Genomic DNA, 25,730 nt, shown 5'->3' on the forward strand with positions numbered 1-25,730 from the left:
CCGTGAAAAAATACTTCCTGACATCTTTTTTTGAGTCTGCCCCCCTTCAATCTCATTTCATGTCCTCTCGTTCTACCGCCTTCCCATCTCCGGAAAAGATTTTTTTGCGGATTAATACATTTCAAGTATTTGAACGTCTGTATCATATCACCCCTGTTCCTCCTTTCCTTCAGGGTATACATGTTCAGGTCAGCAAGTCTTTGTTCATATGTCTTGAAACGCAAATCCCATACCATTCTCGTAGCTTTTCTTTGCACCGCTTCCATTTTTTTTTAACATCCTTCACAAGGTACGGCCTCCAAAACTGAACACAATTCTCCAGGTGGGGCCTCACCAACGACTTGTACAGGGGCATCCACAGTTCCTTTCTTCTGCTGATCACACCTCTCTCTATACAGCCTAGCAACCTTCTTGTATGTCACACAATGTGCCACACTGAACACTAAAATTTATAAACAAAAGAAACTCCTAAATATTTTGTTAAAAATGATATACAAGAGATATCTGATCCAAGATGGCGCCGAGAGCAGACGTGCGCAAAACAGACTCTGACGCCCACTAGAATCTAGCGCATTGGAGTTACCACAGACCCGAAATGGGAAAGAGGAAAGGGAAACCCAAAATGCCTACTTCCACACGCAGGGTAGATCCCCCTCCTATGCAGCAGATGACACTGGAGGAATCGGGTCTGCAAGCGCCGGACGTCGGAGTGGTCGCTTCGGGAGGTCTTTTAGACCACAGCGCTGAGGGAGTGTCTTTGAGTCCACCCCCGCTAACAGCACCTCCAAGACCAGGAGGTGAAGCGAGGGCAGTGAGTGAGCAGTACGCGAAATCCGGAAGTCGGTCCCCTGCGGCTGCGTGTGGAGACCCCGCTGCCTCGTCGACACCAGTGGGAACATTGGTTCAGACATGTTTGATGTCTGCGAGGAATCTGGGTGAACCCTCTGTGCAGTCTGGAGTTACGGTAAAACCAGCGACTGTTACATTAGACATATTATGGGAAGCAATACAAGGACTGAATACTAACCTACAACAAATAACAGGTATTTTGCGGGGAGATGTGGCTGAACTAAAGCAGGCTCAAAGTGTGGTTATAACTAAAATTGCAGAGCAAATGACAAAATTGGAGACTTTTGATAAGGAGTTGAAAACAGTGAACTCAACGTTAATGCTGATAAAAAATAGTAACCTTCAGCAACGTAAGATAGAATACTTAGAAAACCAGATTAGGAGAAATCTACATTTTCTTAATTTTCCTAAATCACCTCTTGTTCCAGCACCAGAAATGCTGAAAAAATATTTTAGGGAAGTATTAGGTGGTCCCCTTGAGGGTTTTCCACCTATTACCAAAACACAATATATCTCCGGTGCTGGAACAGGAAAATTACCTACTTATCCTCAATCTGGTTTAAACTTAACAGATTTTCTGGAGAACTCTATGGAGGTTATAACAGGGGCGTATCTGAAAGTCGGCGGTAGCGGGGGCCGAAGCCAGAGTGAGGGGGCACATTATAGCCCCCCCCCCCAGCCGCCGCCGCCATTTCCGACCCCCCCTGCCGCCGTGTGTACCTTTGCTGGTGGGGGACCCCAACCCCCACCAGCCGAGGACCGCTTCCTCCTGCCGCTGCGAGGTTTTTTAAGTTCTTCATCGGGATTCGTCCTCCGTCACTCTGTGCTGCTGTTCAAAGAAGCTGCTAGCTGAATGCAGTTTCGGACTGAGTCTGACGTCGCTGCTGCACGTTGTACATGCAGGACGTCAGACTCATGTACAACGTGCAGCAGCGACGTCAGACTCAGTCCGAAAAACTGCATTCAGCTAGCAGCTTCTTTGAACAGCAGCACAGAGTGACGGAGGACGAATCCCGATGAACTTAAAAAAAACCTCGCAGCGGCAGGAGGAAGCGGACTTCGGCTGGTGGGGGTTGGGGTCCCCGCCAGCAAAGGTACCCACGGCGGCAGTAGGGGGGGTCCAGGCCCCTGTGGCCCCACGCAGATACGCCCCTGGGTTATAATGGAAAGAACTACACTGTTGGTTACATTTGCTCTGGAATTAGACTGCAATAATATATTCAGACTATTTCCGCCACATGAACTCACCTTTCCTGTGATCAAAAGTACAGATTTTTCCGGATCTCTCTAGAGATACCCAAAGAAGAAGAAAGGAGTTTTTGTTGCTAAAAGAGAGAGTTCTTCGAATAGGAGGGACTTTCCTGTTAAGATTTCCCTGTAAATGTAGTGTTTCTTTGAATACCACAAATTATATATTTTTTGACCCCGGGAAGTTAGAATTTATTTCCTCTAAAGAATAATGTTGTAGTAGTTCTTGATTGTTTAGCGCTTTTGTCTCGGCTGCGACACGTAGGCTCTCTCTGCTGTACTTTCTAATTATTTCCATTAATTTAACTGTTTTATATAAAAAAAACTCTTTCCTAGATCTTGGATCATTTTCATGTGGACTAAAGAGTATTAGGATTTGCCTATTTTGATTTGATTTACTTATTTCTTTTCTGAAATATGTATTTATGTTATATAGATGGACCATGCAGGTCTTTTTCTGCCGTCATCTACTATGTTACTATGTATTGCATAAACGTAAATTTGAAAATTCATAAAAAAATGATATACAAGAAAAAAATATTAAACAGAACTTTGTTTTATAAATTATTGTTAAAATTAAACGTGTTGATTTTTTTTAATCTCACTTTTATCAGTGAGAAATCTTGGACTAATATGTTGCATACAATTTTTCAATATAGGACTGAATAGTAGGAAAACTAAAAACTGTCAACATCCTAAAATTTTTATTCATTTTAGAATGTATAGTACATAGTTTATCATATAAAACAAATATTTTCAAATTCTGGTGTCATCGTACTAACAGCAACACAAAATCCTTCTACTGCCAGACTCTGGATCTATGGTCTTCCCAGCCTGTAGGCACCAATGGTTAAATAAAGTACAGGCTTGCTGTTTATATCAAACATTTGGAGAAACACTTGAGAACCACTGCCCTAGAGGAAAGGACTACTACTACTACTACTATTTAGCATTTCTATAGCGCAACAAGGCGTACGCAGCGCTGTACAAACATAGAAGAAAGACAGTCCCTGCTCAAAGAGCTTACAATCTAATGACAAAAAATAAAGTAAGCAAATCAAATCAATTAATGTGTACAGGAAGGAGGAGAGGAGGGTAGGTGGAGGCGAGTGGTTACAAGTGGTTTCGAGTCAAAAGCAATGTCTAGATTTAAAAGTGGCCAAGGATGGGGCAAGACGTAGGGGCTCAGGAAGTTTATTCCAGGCGTAGGGTGCAGCGAGACAGAAGGCGCGAAGTCTGGAGTTGGCAGTAGTGGGGAAGGGAACAGTTTAGCAGAGTTTAAAAAGGGGTTAGACGGTTTCCTAACGAACAAGTCCATAAACTACTACTAAATGGACTTGGGAAAAATCCACAATTCCAGGAATAACATGTATAGAATGTTTGTACGTTTGGGAAGCTCGCCAGGTGCCCTTGGCCTGGATTGGCTGCTGTCGTGGACAGGATGCTGGGCTTGATGGACCCTTGGTCTTTTCCCAGTGTGGCATTACTTATGCACTAATGTAGCATCCTGGCTATCATGGGCCATGGAGGATCTACATAGAGAACACCCTTTGTCAGTCAATGCTGTACTAGAGCATCTATGCCCATGGAGCATGTCACCTTCTGACTGAAGAAGCTGTGTGCTTGAGTATTCGGTTTAGATGGCATAAGATCCAGAATTGGAACACCCCAGTGAGCTGTTAAGAGGTGGAAAGCTATCTCCGTGAGTTGCCACTGTACTGGATCCAGAGAGACCCTGCTGAGGTAGACCTGCCTGAGTCTTCAGGGTGTCCGCTATATGAGATGCTGAAATTAGAGGAATGTTCTTCTCTACCCACTGAAAGAGGAGAGCGTCTCTGGCCAGAGAAATGCTCTTGGTTCCTCCCTGCCTATTGATATAAGAAACTGTTGTCATGTATTCTGAGAAAACTTGAACAGGCTTCCCCATCAGAACAGAGACAAAGGCTAGAAGAGCGTTTCTGACTGCTCTGAGCTCCAATCTGTTTATGGACCAAGAAGATTCCACATCCGAACTGGCTGAATTGCACTCAGGAGTAACAAAGACTGTAAAAGTCTCTTGTACTGCCCGACACTTGCGGGAATTGCTGCAAGGAGATTGTAAGAAAACATCTGTGATTTGGTCAGCAGAATTCAAGTTTGTAACCCTGACGAATGACATTCAAGACACATTGGTCTATAGTTATGGCAGTCCACTCCTTGTAAAAAACAAAAACAAAAAAAACACAGGGAAAGAAGTCCTCCTATAACTAGAGACAAGGATTGAACCCCATCCCCATCATTGCGGAGGATGAGCAGAAGTAGAGTGTCTCAAAAGAACTTTTTACCTCCTCGAAAGGAAGACTATTGGAAACATGATTTCTGAGCAGAAGAGCCAGATTTCCCTGGTCTGTAACTCCTGGCTTCCTTGAAATGAGCGTTAGCTGTTTGGGCCCAAGGTTTAGGTTTGTCTTCAGGAAGGTGCTAAACTTTAGTGTCTCCTAAATCCTTAACAAATCTGATTGATTTCTTTGACTGGGAGACCAGAGAACCAGATCAAGTTTTACCCTGAAAGGCAATTTAGCCAGATGAGGCTTTGACGCTACATCAGCTGCCCAATGTCTCAACCAGTCATCTTCTTGCAGAGATCACTAGGGATACAGATTTAGCTGATGCTCACAGAATATCATACAAAGCATCTGTAAGGTAAAACAGTGCTGCTTCCAAAGAAGGCAAAAAGTCATGCAGAGAATTCAAGGCAGACAATTGTTAAATCCAAGATAAAAGAAGCTTTAGCAACAAAAGAGGTACAAACTGCTGCTTGGAAACTTAAAGCTGCTAATTGGAAAGGCAGTTTTCAAGAAGACTCCAGTCTGTATTATGCACATCCTTAAGGGCAGTACCACCCTCTACTGGGATAGTTTTTCTTTTAGTGACTGCTGTAATTAGGGCATCCACTTTCGGCAAAATAAATTGCTCTAAGTCAGTTGATAGAAGGGGGTAAAGTTTAGACATAGTCCTTGCCACTTTTAGTCAGGAGTGTCCAACTGAACCACAATGAGTTCCCTCATAGCCTCATGAATATGAAAAGATTTAGAGGATCCTTTTGTACCAGACATTATAGAAGGGGCTCAGGAGAGGTAATATTTAAAACTTCCATAGTTTTGGTTATTAATAAGGGGAGTTCTTGCTTAAGAAATAACCTAGCTGCTGTGGGATCATCCCCTCCCCTCATCAGGCACATCTGGTTCAGGCAAATCAGTAGAAAATGAATGATCAGAAGTTACTGAATCTTTCCTCAGAATCTTGAGATGAAGGAGAAAGCTCTTCCAACTAAGTGCAGGCAATTTCCTCTTTTTTTTTTTTTAAAGACTCTCTTCAGAAAAAGGCTGAGAAGCAGGAATGAGAGAAATGGACTGTTTTCTCTTACCTGTGTGAGCCAGCTTCAGCATCTTAAATTTAGTGGAATTTGTAATTCAGCTGGTTTAACACAAATGTTACACATGCCCAATGGTGATAGCTGACTATCCTAGTGGGAACAACTTTTTAAAAATTCAGTCATGCTCTAGAACTCAGTTTGTAGGTAGTCTGTCAGCTTGTTTGCTTCAAAGGCACCTTAAAGTCCTACAACATTTATTTATTTATTACATTTGTATCCCACGTTTTCCTGCATAGCAGTAGGCTCAATGTGGCTTACAGGTTCCGGAGAGGAGAGTACCAACTCCGGGAATATATACAGAGTGGAAAACAGAGTACCAGTAAGTGCAAGGAAGCTGATAAGGTTCTGGAAAAGAGAATACAACTCTGGGATGAATATATAGTAGCATATAGAGAGAAGTAATCCCAATGAGGCTGATAAGTCTCCAGGGATAGGACTATAGCTTCTCATGAGCAATACAGCGTAGGATAGTTCATTTCTTAGTTCGGTAGATGTGATGCATTGTTTATGAATTAGTTCGGGTCTGCTGGGTAGGCTTTCCGGAATTTTAGATGGGTGTTCACAGGTCTAATGTTTCTGCGCTATAGAAATGATAAGTAGTAGTAGTATGTTTCATCCCACACCAAAGCTAATTCTCAAGGAGAAACACTAATGTAAAGTGTGTGTGTGTGTGTTTTTAAGAGGCAGCAAATAATTAGGTAGGGAAGAACAGAGGCAGAGAAGTAGTAATGAGGGAACAGGGAGGGACCCAGCACCACTAGGTTTACACCTGAGGCATAGCACACTCTCAACCCCAACTTAACTGAACCTGTTAAGAGGACAGGGGACCACAAAGAGTTACAGGGCTGCACAGGGAACATTTATCCACCTGCTGGAGATAGCGAATACTGGCTGAGTTCTAATGCACAGGTGCTTACGGCACAGCTCATTAGGGTTCTCTATCTCCACCTGCTGGCAAATGGGTACAACCCATTACTCTGGACTGATCCTTTGGTGATGTAATGGAATGGATGGATTGTGTAGGTCTTTATCTGCTGATAGTAAATATCTTATTGTTACCATTTTCCTTGAAATGTGATTTACAGCAGATACAGTGTTCTTGCTTAGTAGGGCAGAATAGGATACTCTGAAGCAGTACAAGAACTAGAAAGACACAGAAATTTTAAGAGTAGACAAAACTGCAAATTAAGGTGGTCAGCTCATCTCTAACAAAAATATGCATAACAGAAGGGTCTTCACATGGAGGAATGACCTTCTCATCTGACAGAAGGTCCTCAACTAAATCAGTTCAGGATCCCCAGGATTAAGAGAAAGCAAAGTTACTTACCTGTAGCAGGTGTTCTCTGAGGACAGCAGGCCATTCATTCTCACATGTGGGTGATGTAATCCATGCCACTCAATGAGCTTAAACAAGCTACTAGAGCTTTAAGAGCATGCACAGTGTCCCCACCGTGTATGTGCAAGTGCCTTCCCGCTAGTTGCAAGAGTGCGGGACCATCAATACTATAGCATACCACAAAAAAGAGACAACTCCCAGGGGAGGTGGGAGGGTATGTGAGAATGAATGGTTTGCTGTCCTTGGAGAATACCTACTACAGGTAAGTATCTTCACTTTCTCCGAGGATAAGCAGGCCATATTCTCACATCCCTAGCTACCAGGCTCACTGAAAACCACCACCATAGGTCAAATTAGGAAGCAGTAATTAACCTAAAACTATCTACAACTGGGTGACAGTGCAGCCTGGAACAGAAGAGTGGGCCTGGGGGGGGGGGGGGGGGGGGAGTGAAGTTGGATTCTAGACCCCAACAAATTCTGCAGAACTGTGTAAACCAACTATCATGTCAGGTGTCCTGCTCAAGGCAGTAATGAGATATGAATGTGTGGACTGAAGACCACGTCGCAGCCTTGCAAATTTCTTTAATGGAGGCTGACCTCAAGTGTAATGACTCGAGAATCAGCTCAGCCTGGGCAAAAGTGAATAAAATGCAATCTATCGGCTAACTGGAGATTGTGTATTTCCTGATGGTGACCTTCAGCCAAACGGAGATTGTGTATTTCCTGATGGTGACCGTCAGCCAAACGGACCAATGCACCTGATGCAACTCCCAATGTCGATGCCAATACTGATGCAGAGGTTTCAGACCGTGCTCCAAAAACTTTTCCCTTTGATCCTCTCTGGCCAGCTGGGTTCTTTTCTTCAATGCTAAATAGTAGCAGTAGTAGTTGTATATGGAGGAAAGAACACTGCTGAAAGGGGTATGTTCAGGCCCCAAACACTGAAGACACCAAGAATGAGTTTTTACCAGAGAAAGTCCTATTGCACAGGCTATAGCATTTGAAGCCACTGGGAACCTTCAATGACATGGAAAAGGAAATAGCCATGGCCAATCAAATGGCTCGATGGTGACTAAAGAAGGGGCACACGCTATAAAAATCAAGGGAGACAACGCTCAGGCCTAAGAGGGCATACTGAGTATGCCAAAAATAAAGGAAACCTAAAAGTGGTGAAAAATAAACTATACAGGGAGAGGGACCTTTCCAAAGAAAAGAGAACAAAAAGTCAGGGCAGAAAACCCCAAATGGAAGCCACAAAAATTGAAAAAGTATGCTTATGTATCAGATGCTGTGAGGAGTGCAGGACAATTGCACTCTCTTCTCATTGTGGATGAGAAGAGAATGATGGTACCACACTCTCACGACAGGCGAGAAGGCACTCGCCTATGAGTGGTGGGGATGCTGCATGTGCTCTTAAAGCTCTAATAGATTGTTTAAGCTCTGCACCGGGCAACAAGGATGAAGTAACCCACATGTGAGAATACGGTCTGCTTGTCATTGGAGAATTCACTGAAGTCCTATCATCTGGGTCCTCAAGCAAACCCAACCTAGGGAATTAGAAGAAACTTCAGCTGAAGTCCCTAGGCAATTAGATATTGCTAGGATTCCTGTCCCAAAGCCCTTCTTCATACAAAATGCTTCATGCATTAATAGTATAAATTCAGGAGAGAAGCCATGGCTATAGCCAATAATATGCTGTCATGAATTTGACAAATAAAATCAGAAATTATTTGGTTAGAGGGAAATAACTAAGGAGGGTCATCTCAGGCTGGAACTGCTGGGGCTGCATTTATAATGGCAGCAGTTTCTGACAGAATCGGTTCTGATGCCAATTCAGACAATTTGCATTTATCTACTTGCCTGAACGTGAGGTGTCATCGTTTATTGAACTTAATATACCGCTTTTTTTGAAAAACAAAACAAAGTGGTGTGCAATAAAAAATATAAAAGAAGAACTCCATAATAAAGTGGGAAAGAAAAATAGAGAATCGGATCAAACTCAGAAAAAGGCTCATTTACTGGACACTACAGTACACTCATCTACTTCAAAAAGGAAAACTAAGTTTTACTCTATTGTAAAAGCTGTTTCAAACAGATGGCTTCCAGATGGAGATGCTGTGGAAGGGAATTCCAAAGAGCAGAGTCCAAATAGAAAAATATTGAGTTTCTAGTGGAAGCCTAATGGGCTTTACAAGGGTGAAGAAGAACAAGTCTATTATCAGTTAATGACCAAAGGGTACATACAGAAGAGTACGGAATGGTAACTGTAGATATGTATACTGATACATTGGTATATAGAATTTTGTGAACTGAAGTCAGAATTTTGAATTTGATCCTATAGCCTATTGGTAATCAGTGCAGTTGCTTTAACATAGTAACACAGTGACGGCAGATGGTAACATAGTAACATACATAGTAGATGACGGCAGAAAAAGACCTGCATGGTCCATCCAGTCTACCCAACAAGATAAACTCATATGTGCTACTTTTGGGTATACCTTACCTTGATCTGTATCTGTCATTTTCAGGGCACAGACCGTATAAGTCTGCCCAGCACTAGCCCCGCCTCCCACCACTGGCTCTGGCACAGACCATATAAGTCTGCCCAGCACTATCCTCGCCTCCCAACCACCCGCTCTGCCACCTAATCTCAGCTAAGCTTCTGAGGATCCATTCCCTCAGAACAGGATTCCTTTATGTTTATCCAACGCATGTTTGAATTCCGTTACCGTTTTCATTTCCTCCACCTCCCGCGCGAGAGCATTCCAAGCATCCACCACTCTCTAAGTGAAAAAATACTTCCTGACATTTTTCTTGAGTCTGCCCCCCTTAAATCTCGTATCGTGCCCTCTAGTTCTACCGCCTTCCCATCTACGGAAAAGGTTCGTTTGCGGATTAATACCTTTCAGATATTTGAACGTCTGTATCATATCACCCGTTTCTCCTTTCCTCCAGGGTATACATGTTCAGGTCAGCAAGTCTCTCCTCATACGTCCTGTAACGCAAGTACCGTACCATTCTCGTAGTTTTTCTTTGCACCGCTTCAATTCTTTTTACATCCTTAGCAAGATATGGCCTCCAGAACTGAACATAATACTCCAGGTGGGGCCTCACCAACGTCTTATACAGGGGCATCAACACCTCCTTTCTTCTGCTGGTCACACCTCTCTCTATACAGCCTAACAACCTTCTAGCTACGGCCACCGCCTTGTCACACTGTTTCGTCGCCTTCAGATCCTCAGATACTATCACCCCAAGATCCCTCTGCCCGTCCGTACCTATCAGACTCTCCCCGCCTAACACATACGTCTCCCGTGGATTTCTACTCCCTAAGTGCATCACTTTGCATTTCTTCGCATTGAATTTTAATTGCCAACCCTTAGACCATTCTTCTAGCTTCCGCAGATCCTTTTTCATGTTTTCCACTCCCTCCCGGGTGTCCACTCTGTTACAAATCTTAGTATCATCCACAAAAAGGCAAACTTTATCTTCTAACCCTTCAGCAATGCCACTCACAAATATATTGAACGGAATCAGTCCTAGCACCGATCCCTGAGGCACTCCACTACTCACCTTCCCCTCCTCCGAGTGAATTCCATTTACCACCACCCTCTGGCGTCTGTCCGTCAACCAGTTCCTAATCCAGTTCACCACTTCGGGTCCTATCTTCAGCCCATCCAGTTTGTTCAAGAGCCTCCTGTGGGGAACCGTGTCAAAAGCCTTGCTGAAATCTAGGTAGATTACATCTATATCACATCCCTGATTTAATTCTCCAGTCACCCAGTCAAAGAATTCAATGAGATTCGTTTGGCACGATTTCCCTTTGGTAAAACCATGTTGTCTCGGATCTTGCAACTTATTGGCTTCCAGGAAATTCACTATCCTTTCACTATCCTTTCAGTATCACTTCCAGTACTTTTCCAATAATCGAAGTGAGGCTTACCGGCCTGTAGTTTCCAGCTTCTTCCCTATCACCACTTTTGTGAAGAGGGACCACATCCGCCGTTCTCCAATCCCATGGAACCTCTCCCGTTTCCAATGATTTATTAAACAAATCTTTAAGAGGACCCGCCAGAACCTCTCTGAGCTCCTTTAATATCCTGGGGTGGATCCTGTCCGGTCTCACGGCTTTGTCCACCTTTAGCTTTTCAAGTTGTTTATACACACTCTCTTCCGTGAACGGTGCTATATCTACTCCATTTTCATTTGCACTTTTGCCAGTCCATCGCGGTCCTTCTCCAGGATTTTCTTCTGTGAATACAGAACAAAAGTATCTATTTAGCAAATTTGCTTTTTCTTCATCATTATCTACATCCAGTCTGCCCAACAGTCACACTCATCATCAATTCATGATTAAATCAACAATGAATGTGATATTATATACTTTAGCCAGTACAAAAAAGTAGGGGAGGACCAAAGAATCTCATCAGCCAATGGTAGGTTGAAGTGACTTTATTCAGCACCAGTTAAGTATGTGACCCGGCACGGGGCCTTGTTCTGATGGAACTACTGTCTGCTTCAGGGGTCAAATACTTATGATGAAGATCACAAAATATAGGTGCAGAGATAGAGAAGAAAATCTTGTAATATTATTTCTGCTGCTATTAGGCCTGGTCTCCCAGGGCTTGTGTGCAGAATCCGGCGGTCAAACACAGCGGCTTTTTTCTCATAAGACCGCACAGTGCTTCCATAACGAGGAACTTACTTCCCTCTCTTATACAGCCCTATTGTCAAGAGCATAAGAGACGCATTGACCCCTGAGGCAGGCCTTTGCGTCAGAAACACGGCCATGAGGGGTCGTTTTTCTGCTTGACAGAATTAAAGAGTTATTGAACATCCTCCTCAAGTTGTCCTCACTTTGTTGTTCTGTTCATCTGCTAAAAGGCATACCTTACCTTTTAATCCTTTGGCAATGTCACTCACAAATATATTGAACAGAACTGGATCCAGCACCAATCCCTGAGGCACTCCACTACTCACCTTCCCTTCCTCCGAGTGAATTCCATTGACAACTACCTTCTAGTGTCTGTCAAACCGCTCCTAATCCAATTCGCCACTCTTGATTCCAACTCCAGCCTTTCAAGTTTATTCAAGAACCTTCTATGAGGGACCGTGTCAAAGGCTTTGCTGAAATTCAAGTAGACATCTAGCGCATGTCCTCGATCCAATTCTCTAGACACCCAAAGAATTCAATCAAATTCGTTTGGCATGATTTACCTTTGGTAAAATCATGTTGCCTCAGATCTTGTAAGTCATTGGATTCCAGGAAATTCACTATTCTTTCCTTCAGCAACGCTTCCATTACTTTTCCAATAACTGAAATGAGGCTTACCAGCCTGTTTCCCACTTCTTCTGTTGTCACTTTTGTGAAGAGGGCCACATCCGATCTTCTCCAATCCCGTGGACCCACTCTTGCCTCCAAGGATTTATTAAACAAATCTTTAAAAGGACAAGCCAGAATCTCTCTAAGCTCCCTCAATATTCTGGGATGGATCCCATCCAGTCCCATGGCTTTGTCCACTTTCAATTTTCAAGTTGTTCATAAACACTTTCTTCTGTGAACAATGTGATATCCACTCCATTCTTATATGTACCTTTACCAGCTGATTGTGGTCCTTTCTCCAGGATTTGTTTTCCATGAATACAGAAGAAAAATACTTGTTTAGCATGTTTGCTTTTTCTTCATCGCTCTCCATGATTATAACGCTTTGCTTTACAGAGTATTCTAGTGGCAGTGTTGTGTACAATTTTTAACGCCCAAGGTCAAATTTTGGCACCCCCACATAGATGGTATTACAATAGTCATACCTGGAATAGATATATGTAGAGAATAGTAGATGTATAAAATCAGTCTCTAGAAAGTTACAAATGGTTCTCAGCAGGCAAAGGAAGTAAAAAACCTGTTTTAAGTACATTAGAAATTTGTGGTGAAGAAGAGAGCAATGAGTCGAGGATAACACCTAAGTATTAAAGATGTAACTAAAGGTACAGGTCTATCAAAGAGATTTGAAGTTAATGCTGGTGGTGGAACTGTACCAGAGATCCAGCAAGTCACTGGATTATCTGGATTAAGCATGTCAATGTTCTTCTAACCAGTTGGTCACTTCCTTAAGACACAGTTGTACAGCGTGAAAGTCTATAGATTCACATAGGAAAAGAAACTAATACCTTGGGTCTGAACTAAGAGAGCTAAGTGACATAAGAAAAGATTAAACAAACAGGAGATAAAACAGACCCTTGAGGAACCCCACAGGACAATGTATGAATGGCCAAATAAAATATTGATTGCTTCAACTGAAATGAACGTTGATCCAAAAAAAGAGAACCAACTGAATATCAAATGCTGAAAGACGAAAGACGCTGTGACAATAACAAATGATTTACCAAAACAAAAGCAGCTGATAGGTCCAAGGACACTATCAGTATTATATAACCCGCATCTAAATGACTGTGAAGATTGCTTGCCCATTATGCAGTAACTACAGTTTCAGTGCTGTGGTCTATCTGAAAACTGGATTGGCATGGGTGGAGAGCATTAGTTGATTCAACATGAGCTTGAAAGTTGATCAGACTACTGTTTCCAGCAGTTTAGAAAGGAAAGGGAGATTTGATACTGGTCAATAATTATTTGGGATCAGAGGGTCAGAATTTGACTTCATTAGGGTGGTTTTACAATTGCCATTTTAAATGAGAAAGGAACAGAGTCGTTCCATCTCATTATTTTGGTTGCCTTTCTCTCAACTTTTTCCAGTTCCAGTATATATTTTAGAGATGTTGCAACCAGAATAGCACACAACCTGTAATGCTATGTAAACGACCACCTCTTTATTATATTACAGCTGCATCCATTCTTTGCTACTTTATTTAATCTGTAGTACTATGTAAGCCGCATTGAACCTGCTAATGAGTGGGAAAGCGCGGGGTATACGTTTTACAAATAAAACCTAGAGTAAGACTTTGTGACGCTACTTGGTGAATAATTGAAAGCAAGCCCAATGACGGCAATTTAAGCCACTGTGATGGAAACATATCCCGCAAACATGTGGTGACATGTAGGCGAGATATTTCCCAGTGCCTTTAGAGAAGGGATATTAAACAATGACCAAGATGACATAGGACAAACTGATATGTTGGAAGAGGAGGTAGATATATTCAACAGAGGAGGTAAGAAAGCCTGTATTCAACAGAGGAGGTAAGAAAGCCTGGAGAGACTACTTTTGAGAGAAAATAGCTAGCTAGTGTATCCGAAGTAAGTACTTGTTCTGTTACAGAACCAAGAGGAGACTTAGTGAGCTGTTGTCCATCCCCACATGGATAGACAGCAGATTTGCGCCCTTGTCCTCACAAACCTGATACCGCCTTGCCAAAGCACTGGCTGGCCAGCTTGCTCCACAGACAATGTAGTGTTTCTGTCTTTCCAGCTGCACTGCCATAGCAAGAAAAGCCACAGCTTCACCTAAGTATGTGGTGTGGGTCTCAAAAAGATAATGGGACAAAATCTCTCCCCCCTCCCTTTGACACAGAACAGTCTTCTTCTGCTGACAATGAAAACAGCATTGTTCTGCACCCGCAAAGGAGTAACGAAGGTTTGAAAGAACTGTACCTTTTTATTCTACTTGTCTGTTGAGGAGACTTTAGCTTGGGCATCTAAGGCCTTCATAATATGGGGAAAAAAATTGAGGCACAAGAGCAACCTTTAAGATATAATTAGGTGCATGGAGGAGGGACACAGGCCATCCAGATGTTGCACCTAGAGGCTACAAGTATGGCAGCATTATTATCGTTCATTAGGAATTTACTATATCGCATTCCTCAAACATGTAATTTGAAGCAGTTTACATGGGCTAATTATAGATAATAGTTTTACATCATCTCAGAGATTCCTTCAAAGACAATATAATAATCAAATCGGTAAACAAGAAAAACATGAAGGACAGTATACATTATCAAATCATCAAAATGATGATGAATAGAATGAGGTTGATGCACAGCATAAAAACTTTGTTGTAGCATTGCGGACATCTTGAGGAATAAAAAAAAAAAAAAAAAAGGGTTGGCAGTCCATAATGACAGCAACAAATTGGTCAGCGGTGCCTGTCATAAAACATAGAGGGACAGGCTTTTGAACCTCAACATGTATACAATGGAAGAGAGGTGGGATAGAAGGGATACGATAGAGATGTTTAAATACCTCAGTGGCATTAATGTACAGGTGGTGAGCCCCTTTCAAATGAAGGAAAACTCTGGAATGAGAGGGAATAGGGTGAAGTTAAGAAGAAATAGGCTTAAGAGAAATTTATGAAAATACTCTTTCACAGAAAGGGTGGTGGATGCGTCAAAGTCTCCTGGTGGAGGTCGTGGAGAGAAGGATGGTGTCAGAATTTAAGAAAGTGTGGGATCTCTTAGGAAAAGGAGGCGTTAGCGGCTACTGAGGATGGGAAGACTGAATCTGAGGTCATTTTTCTAGATATTGAAGGGAGTCTACTGTCTTAACAGTACAATTAAAAGGAAAGGGTCAATTAATGGGCAGTCTCCTCAATTCATACAAGCCTTAGCTTTGCTTGAAAGCCCCTTTATTTATTTATTTTTTTAAAATGACCAACCAAAAGGAATAAAAGTCCTATCAGTTCACTTCAGACTGCACAAGATATGTCCACTGCTTCAAAACACACCACACAAAGAAGTCCTACTTAGGCAACACTGTATTTTAATACCACATAGGCTAGAGAGACTCCATGGAAGCAAATACAGGGCAGGGGCTTCCAAAATTTTTCTGGGGAAATCCCAGCTAGATGGGTACCAAGAAATCCACAATAAATATGATTGAGAGAGATTTATAAGCCTTGCTTCCACTCAGGATACTGGGCTAGATGGACCACTGGTCTGACCCAGTATGGCTACTCTTAAGTTCCAGGTGTATATATATGCCCCAACCTTTACCCAATTTATGCTTTGGGAACGCCCATTTAAAATATATTTAAAACTACAAGTAGGATTGCTACTTACACCTACTTTTTATCTCTGTGTCCCACATATTTTGGAAATGGCTTTTTCCATGTGTAAAATCTGGTTTACATTTAGAAAACATTTCTAAAATATGTAGCTTGGTCTATGTCGAAAGTACATGGTTTCCAAATTATTTTTCCCAAGGTCACCAACACAGCTTTGCTGATATAGACTTTACGGGTTGAGAAAAAAAATCCAAAATGTGTTATACTTTAGATCTGTATCAATGAAGCGTATTTATAATGAAATAATGTAGCAAAACTGTTGTGTCACTATCTTCAAAAATCCATGAATACATAAGGTACAAACTTGTATTTTGAGCCCTCTGGGGACAGAAAAGTACTTACTGCACCTGATGTAAACTGCTTTGATAGCTTTCAGGCTTTTAAGTATAGTATACAAGAAAAATTTTTTTTTTAAAGTTCTTCTTTTCATTTATGCAAGTTCCGAATTTGAAAGATCATGGACTTTTGAGAAAAGTTTTTTTTCTTCTTATATTGGCATTATGGAGGAGCTTTAGCTCCATAAGCATGTGTTTTTCATTAGCACCCTTTAAAATTACCTTTTTGGTAATGAAGGGGTTTTTCAGTGGTGCTTTCACCCGATTATGGATTTTTGTCTGAGAATTCTTATAATTCATTGATTTTAAGAATTCTTTGTTTTTCCTGCATTTGTATTTTTACAGTTTAAGGTCAATCATTTGATGTAACAAAACTATTGGAAATATTTAGGGACATTTTTTGGTCACCTGTACAGTCTTGCACTTACAATAAAAAGGTTGCACAAAACCAACAATAGTAACATGAAGTATTAAGACTCTCCCTGTACTAGCTCTGCACAGACACTTCCAGCCTGACATGTCCTAAGCAGGTTTTCATTCCTATGTATGGATAAAAAGGAGTTAGGCCCAAGACCATACTCACTTCTACCTGACTATAGATGAAGTAGGTGCCATCCACTAGCACCTCCAGCTCTCCGCTGCGAGTATGCAGCTTGAATACTTTGGGGTTCATGACAATCCGGGACCAGTCATTTAGGATTCCACCTGAAAGATCTCAGTGTAAGAGAATGGCAGTCACTCAGTACATGTCAGAATGAAGAGCACAGCAGCAGCAGCAGAAAAAAGAAAAGAACGTCAGACATAAATGTAGCATTTTTTATAGTTGCAAAGAACAAAAGTACAAGGAACCTTCAAGATAGGGAGCATCAACTCAAATTTTATTGGACCCGACACAATCTGTTTCAGCAAAACAGTCTGCGTCAGGAGTCTTGAAACACTGCACAACGTCCACAAAATTTGCATGAAATTGCAGTTACACAGTGCTCACGCTGACGACGCTATCAGATGCCAAAAAACAATCACAGACAGCTGGATTTTGGATTTTTAACATGCCAAACAATCGCTTTAATATCTAACCGGGAACTGGCAGAATAACATTTGAAAACATTATTGTGGAGGAGTGGCCTAGTGGTTAGGGTAGTGGACTTTGGTCCTGGGGAACTGAGTTCGATTCCCACTTCAGGCACAGGCAGCTCCTTGTGACTCTGGGCAAGTCACTTAACCCTCCATTGCCCCATGTAAGCCGCATTGAGCCTGCCATGAGTGGGAAAGCACGGGGTACAAATGTAATAAAAAAAAATTCTGCTAGTTCCCGGTCAGATAGTGAAGCGGTTGCATTGACATACTAAAAATCCAGCTGTACCTGTGATTTTTTTGGCGTCTGATAAGAGTCTTCAGCTTAAGCAGTATTTTAACTGCAATTTCATGCAAATTTTGTGGGCATTGCTAACTGTTTCAAGACCCTTGATGCAGGCTGTTCTGCCGAAACATGGACCATGTTGGGTCTGTCCAATAAAATTTGAGATGACACTCCCCTATCTTGAAGGCTCCTTGTGCTTTTGTTCTTCGCTACGGTGTGAGTGTACTTTGGTTCCCCTCTCTAGCGTTTCGTATTTCTTATTGTTAACAGAAAAAAGCAGACGATAAGGACTGAACCATTTATTCTAGACCAGATAGCCTACTCCAGTAATTTCAAACTCTATCCACATGAGATTCTGTCATGACATCACATCATGAAACTGATAAGATGTTTCATGCAACCTAGAAAGAAATCAATGAAAGACATTTCCATCAAAATCCTTCCAGTTCTTATAGCTTCTCTGTAGGAAAGGCAGATCAGATTATTCCAGTTGTATAACAATAAAGAAAAAACATGACTTATTTTAGCACAATGATATCAAAGTTCATTCTATTTTAAATCAAGCAGTTCAGAAATATATATTTTCAGAACACAAAGCATTCTGAATATAAATTCTCCAGTACAGTACTGTTATAATTGTATTTCATTTTTAAATGTAACATGTTCATACTATTTTTATTTTGTTTTATCTGTAGTCTGTTGTGTATCTTTTTAGAAAAATGTTTATGAATTGAACCAAATAAGATAACCTATCAAGAAGCACAGTATGTCTGTAAAGTCCTCGTTAACCACCTCTAAAATAAAGCTGCTTACCTGTAATGGATGTTCTCTGTAGATAGCAAGCTAATCAGTCATGTATATGAGGGCAACTATCTGACAGCAGTGATGAAGAATACTTCCCTTGTGATGTGTAAGGAACTTTCCACTTGGCTGCAGTTGCAAGGGGCTCAATCAGACCTACATAAAAAGTGAAGAACCCAACTCCAACAGGGCTGAATAGGAATGTGTTTTGTAATCCTGATGTCCAGGCGCCAAAGGTTGTTGCAGGTGACTTTTTTCCCATAGAAAAGCAGACTCAATTAGTCACAAAAGTAGGAACCATTAGTATAGGGTCATCTTTGACAAAAAAGGAAAAACCAGCCACCAACAAGCGAAGAACATGTTTTATAGAGAAAAATGTTTCCAATTTTCCCACTTAAAAAATTATATAATGTAGAAGACAATCCAGAATAAATCTGACCCTAGAGGGAATGAAATTGGAAACTACCTTCACAGATACCCCAACAGGAAAGAGTTTCCAAACTTGTTACTAAACAATAATGGGATGTAAACGTGCTGCTAGGATTCCACCCTGCAGCCTAGGCACAGCTATCAAGTCAGGCCTGGCTGGGCATAAGAAGACAAGGTAACAGCAAATACAGGCCCGTTAGGAGGAATAAAAAAACAAAAAGAAACGGAGTGAATATTCTTACATCTTTGGTCTGCTCCAGGTCTAAGGCAATGACTCTCGTTACAAATTCTGCAGAGCTTGTTTATCTGCATAAAGCTGGGGGTGGGGGATTACAATGTTTGTAACATGTTGTGTATACTTCATAATGCAGTACTAATATAAGACCTGAGGAAAACTATTTGGATTTTAAATTTGATTACCTGCCTTTACAAACTTGCGCTCAAGGCAAATTTCACAGATGTACAATATGTAGTTCCTTGCCCAAGAGAGGAATCTGGATCATTGGCAGGATGGTTGACAATTAAATGGAAATCCAACATCAATTTAGAATGTGTGCACAGCACATGTAATAAGGTTCAAATTATCAGATTATTCCATTTTCAGTTGATAGTTCTATAAGGCATTTTCTTGTAATATTTCAGGAAGATTCCCCTAGTACCTTCTATGATAAAGTAAGGGCTGTTACTTCTAGGCATCAGAATCTCTTTTCTCTGTACGATTCATTAGCCCCCTCAAAAAGTGTTGTGTAATTTACAAATAAGATTCAAGAATCATCACAACGAAATATTATGGCAGAAACCTAAATCTGAGTCAGATAAAGTTTGTTAATTGGTCTGACAGTTTATAGGGCTACCATTTTTGAAGCAAAATGTTCACTTTTCAACATAAAATTGAGAAGACTGAATCAGGCTCATCCATTTTTCTGTAGTAAGAGTTCCATCCAGCTCTTTGTCCCACTTAAAATTTGAGGATTTTTCCCGTTTTCTTGAAAACTCCTGAACTGGATTCTGCCACAGTTGCAGAACTGAAATCTGTACATTGTTGGTCAGAATGAAGCCATGACCATTTTGGATAAGATTTGTTCTGCTAAATGTGATCTGGATTCTTGCCCACTGCAGTTAAGACCTCAGGGAAAGCTTGGAAAATGTGTTCACTACACTTAATGAATTATTGGATTGAGGCAGCTTTTTCCTGCACACAAATAGGCACTACTTAAATGTCTGTAAAAAGCCATCTCAAGATGACAACAGTAAGATAGACTGAAGATCAACCTCAAATCTATCATCCCTACCAAAACTCGAGAATTGTGTGAACAGAACTTAACTGTTTCCTTTTTGGATTCTTGACAGTTTGGTTTCCAATCTGGCACAGTATAGAAACTGTTTTGGTCTGTTCAGGTGATGACCTCAGATTGAATCATGATTCTGGAGGGAAGTCAATTGGTATTACTTGACTTTACAGGTATCTTCAAGGGGGTAAGGTAGCAAGGATCATGTAGTTGATAAATTGCTTTTCTATGGTATAACCTAAGCAGTTTACATGTTACTTTACAGGTACTCTCTCTGTCCCTAGTGGGCTCATTAAGTTTTATACCTGGGGAAATGGGGGGGGGGGGGGGGGGGGGTTAAACTATTTGCCCAGGGTCACAAGGAGCCACAGTGAAAACTGAACCCAGGTCTCCTGGTACTCAGTCCACTGCTCCATTAAGCTACTCTTTCATTCCGAACACGGTTGATCATGGGATTCTACTGAACACACTGGTGGAGATTAGTATTGGATACAGAGTAATACAGTAGCATGAATCTTTTTTTTTTTTTACACAGGGAGAGCTCCATCAGCTCCCTGGAGGACAGAATTCTTCTCCTTCCTCCCCATTATTTGGCAGGCAAGGCAAAGTACATAAGTATTGCACACTGGGCCAGACCAAAGGTACATTAAGCCCAGCATCCCATTTCCAACAGTGGCCAATCCAGGTCTCAAATACCTGGCAAGATCCCAAAAAAGTTCAATACATTTTATGCTGCTTATCCCTGAAATAGCAGTGGATTGTCTCCAAGTCAAATTTAATAATGGTCTATGGACTTTTCCTTTAGGAAGTAGTCCAGACCTTATTTAAACCCCACTAAGCTAACCACCTTTACCACATTCTCTGGCAACGAATTCCAGAGTTTAATTACACGTTGAGTGAAGAAATTTTCCCCAATTTGTATTAAATTTACTACTTTGTACCTTCATCGCATGCCCCCTAGTCCTAGTATTTTTTGAAAGAGTAAACAAACGATTCACATCTACCCGTTCCACTCCATCCTTTATTTTATAGACCCCTGTCATATCTCCCCTCAGCTGTCTTTTCTCCAAGCTGTAGCCGCTTTAGCCTTTCCTCACAGGGAAGTCGTTCCATCCCCTTTATCATTTTCGTTGCCCTTCTCTGTACCTTTTCTAATTCCACTATATCTTTTTTGAGATGCGGCAACCAGAATTGAACACAATATTCGAGGTATGGTCACACCATGGACTGATACAAAGGCATTATAATGGCCTCACTTTTCCATTCCTTTCCTAATCATTCACGCAGATGCCCCACTCTATATGCTAAACCTAGTGGACCTAACGCCCAGAAACGCCAAAAGATCGGCCCACAAATTCCTCAATCTGAATTTTCCCAGCTGTAAAGGAGTGAAATACAAACAGGCTTATGCTACGACCTTTGCATACAAAAGCACACAGTTTTGGAATGCGCTACCCAAGACCCTGAAAACCATGAACAATCTAACCAGTTTCCGCAAAGCTCTGAAAACATACCTCTTTGACAAAACTTACAAAAGTCACCCTCAATGATACAAATCATCCCTTAAACCACTCAAGCACATCTAAAACACTTATCACACAACCTACCCAACTCCCGTCCTTCTAAATCCTCTTCTACCTCAGCTTATGATCAACTGTATTTAAATCATGTATGGACTTTATCATAACCTTACTCTGTAAGCCACATTGAGCCTGCAAAAAGGTGGGATAATGTGGGGTACAAATGCAATAAAATAAAATAAATAATACCTAACATTCTATTTGCTTTCTTAGCTGCCGCAGCACACTGAGCAGAAGGTTTCAACATATCAACGAAACAGAGATCCTTTTCTTGGTCACTGACTTCTAACATGGAACCTTGCATTATGTAGCTATATGCATCACTTTCCACTTGATCACATTAAACATTATCTGCCATTTAGACACCCAGTCTCGTAATTTTTCACAATCCTCTCGCAATTTAACAACTTTGAATAACTTTGTGTCGTCAGCAAATTTAATTACCTCACTAGTTACTCCCATCTATAGATCATTTATAAATATGTTAAAAAAGCAGCGGTCCCAGAACAGACCCCTGAGGAACCCCACCATCTACCCTTCTCCATTGAGAATACTGACCATTTAACCCTACTCTCTGTTTTCTATCTTTTAACCAGTTTTAAATCCACAACAGGACACTACCTCCTATTCCATGACTCTTCAATTTCTTCTGGAGCCTTTCATGAGGTACTTTGTCAAATGCCTTTTGAAAATCCAGAAATACAATACCAACCCTTTATCCACATGTTTGTTCAGGCAGCTATTCTGTCCCCTATACTATTTAATATTTAGGGTGTTGGTAGGCATTTGTTTCCTGCAAGATATTTGTAGAAGAGGGAACCTTGGGCTTTTAGCATCTATATTTGATGGATGTTTAAATGGATGGAGATTTGTGTATGTGTGTGTGTGTGGGGGGGGGGTTAGGCTGATTCTGTGTGTGTGTATATGCATCTATATCTATATATATGTTTTACATAACTCACCTTGAACACTAGTTAGGTGAGGTGAGAGATACAAAAAAAAAAATTAAAATTCCTTCATTAGGATCACATTTGAAATATGCTGTAAACAAAAAAAGAAAAACAAAACAGGTTTCTTCTGATGCTCTGTAAAGATTTTCAAAAGCTTATTCTAATGTTTGCATTGTTAATCACCCATACATATAGCAGTATCTTGCCTGCCCTTGGAAAATACCATACAACATCTACGAATCTCTCTTCATCACCAGCCTTTTCCAAGGGTCAGAATTTAAAGATGCGGGGGACAGACATGTGGGATCCCTTAGGAAAAAGGAGGAGTTAGTGGTTACTGAGGAAGGGCAGACTGGATGGGCCATTTGGCCTTTATCTGCCATTATGTTTCTAAATATCACAGAGATCCAAACAAGAACAAAAATGTTGGGACATCAATTTGCTGACAACTTACTGTTTGAAAGAGAGTAATGCAGCTATTAAAGCTTATACCTAAGTTTACATTTTGGTTGCCTACATCTGTAGATAAAAATCAGAGCTATACCAACGAAAGTAGCATTAAATCCAAGCCTCAACAAAATAGAAGGATGTTTGCAACAGGCACCAAATATAGTCTGAAAGCAGTATAAAGAAATGGAAAGTATAGGCCCATTTAGGTATGCTCACCTGGTGTTTTGTAGACAGCAAGAGTGGATTATGTCATCTAATGGCATAAGGAAAGTGAAGCTTTCTCAGAGCTCAGAAAGTATTGGGATAGCTTCTGATCATGTGCATGCCACAAAGGTACTTTAGTTAGTATATAACTTATCCTGTGGGAGGTGTGCAGCTTTGCTCTCTGAGTTGACGAGAAGGGTGAATCAGCCACACAAGTGGATTCTTTCAAGGTGAATGTGGCACATGTATGTCTATACTTGAAAGACTGTCTTTGAAAATTCTAGGTACTTCATGTGGACAGGGCATTATTTGAAGGTTTGAACAGTCCAAATCATTTCTTGGATCGGAAAGAGTTGATGCCACTATGAAAAAAGGTTCTTTAACAATGTCTGTACTACTATACTGTCTCCCCTAGATACATGATCCAAACAGTACTGCAAAACAAAAAGTACTTCTTTTAAAATGAACAGGAGGAAATATTTTTTTCACTCAATGAATAGTTAAGCTTTGGAACTCATTGCCAGAGGATGTGGTATCAGCAGTTAGTGTACCTGGGTTTATAAAAAGGATTGGACAAGTTCCTGGAGGAAATGTCTATAGTCTGCTTGTCCCTGGGATCAGTAGCATGAACCTTGCTACTATTTGGGATTCTGTCAGGTACCCTGGATTGGCCACTGTTAGAAGCAGGATACAGGGCTTGACAGACCATTGGTCTGACCCAGTATGGCTATTATGTTCTAACATAGCAAATGTTGGCAGATAAAGACCAACATGGCCCATTCAGTGTGCCCAATAAGGTAGTCAGGGTTAAAACTGCCACTCCATATAGGCTGCATCCCACATACCTTCTAAGAAGTGTAAAAATCATTTCATTTCAGATGCAGCAATCTATGCTTTGTTTCCATCTTCTTGCCCTCTGGAGATCCACTGTGTATATCTCACTCTTTTTGAATTCCACCTTTGTTTGTACCCCCACTATCTCTTTTGGGAGAGCATTTCAGGCATCCACTGATGTTGCTTTAGTTTACCCCCTTGTAGTTCATATCATATCCTCTATAGAAGAGCAGCCTAATGGTTAGCGCAGTTATCTGAGAACTGCGTCCTTGAGACCATGGGCAAGTCACTTAACCCTCTATTGCCCCAGGTACAAAAAACTTGTAAGTTTATTAGGGAAAGAGAAAATACCTGCATATGTAATACATGTAAACTGCCTTACATGTATTACATAAGCAGAAGAACAAATTTATTTATTGCATTTGTACCCCACATTTTCCCAGGCTCAATGTGGCTTACATAGTACCGTCAAGGCGTTTGCCCAGTCGGTTAATAGCAGATACAAGGTTCTATATTGATCGTATGAGTTATAAGTGGAGGGTCGCAAGGGATGAAGATTGTATGGTGTACATTCTGATTATAGTCATGTTGTGTTGCTTGGGTGAAGAAATGTAAGGAGGGGTGACAAAAATTTCTTCAGGTATATTAGTGACAGGAGGAAGACTAACACGGGAATTGTGAGACTGAAAGATGCTGCAAACTGCTATGTAGATAATGATGAAGAAAAAGCAAATTTACTAAATAGATACTTTTGTTCTGTTTTTACAGAAGAAAATCCTGGAGAAGGACCATGATTGACTGGCAAAAGTACATATGAGAATGGAGTGGATATAGCACCATTCACGGAAGAGTGTGTGTATGAACAACTTGAAAATCTAAAGGTGGACAAAACCATGGGACCGGACGGGATCCACCCCAGGATACTGAGGGAGCTCAGAGAGGTTCTGGCGGGTCCTCAAAGATTTGTTTAATAAATCCTTGGAGACGGGAGAGATTCCGTGGGATTGGAGAATAGCAGATGTGGTCCACAAAAGTGGTGATAGGGAAGAAGCTGGAAACTACAGGCCGATAGGCCTCACTTTGGTTATTAGAAAAGTAATGGAAGCGATGCTGAAGAAAAGGATAGTGAATTTCCTGGAAGCCAATAAGTTGCAAGATCCGAGACAACATGGTTTTACCAAAGGGAAATCGTGCCAAACAAATCTCATTTAATTCTTTGACTGGGTGACCGGAGAATTGAATCAGGGACGTGCTATAGACGTAATCTACTTAGATTTCACCAAAGCTTTTGACACGGTTCCCCACAGGAGGCTCTTGAATATTGACAGGCTGAAGATAGGACCCGACGTGGTGAACTGGATTAGGAACTGGCTGACGGACAGACACCAGAGGGTGGTGGTTAATAGAATTCGCTCGTATGAGGGAAAGGTGAGTAGTGGAGTGCCTCAGGGATCGGTGTTGAGGCCGATTCTGTTCAATATATTTGTGAGTGACATTGCCGAAGGGTTAGAAGGTAAAGTTTGCCTTTTTGCGGATGATACTAAGATTTGTAACACAGTGGACACCCGGGAGGGAGTGGAAAACATGAAAAAGGATCTGCAGAAGCTAGAAGAATGGTCTAAGGGTTGGCAATTAAAAT

At 41.2% G+C, this 25,730-nt stretch overlaps 1 protein-coding gene across 1 annotated transcript in view; it reads right to left on the reverse strand.

Moving 5' to 3' along the window:
* The window catches only part of EDA (ectodysplasin A), a 318,832-nt gene that overhangs the window by 28,868 nt on the left and 264,234 nt on the right, over positions 1-25,730 (reverse strand). Inside the window, exon 8 of the mRNA XM_030210396.1 lies at positions 16,778-16,908. Coding sequence (XP_030066256.1) covers positions 16,778-16,908 — 131 coding nt within the window. The remainder of the gene's footprint in view (positions 1-16,777; positions 16,909-25,730) is intronic.

Source organism: Microcaecilia unicolor, chromosome 7 (genome assembly GCF_901765095.1).
Source record: "Microcaecilia unicolor chromosome 7, aMicUni1.1, whole genome shotgun sequence".
In the NCBI taxonomy this organism is placed as follows: Eukaryota; Metazoa; Chordata; class Amphibia; order Gymnophiona; family Siphonopidae; genus Microcaecilia; species Microcaecilia unicolor.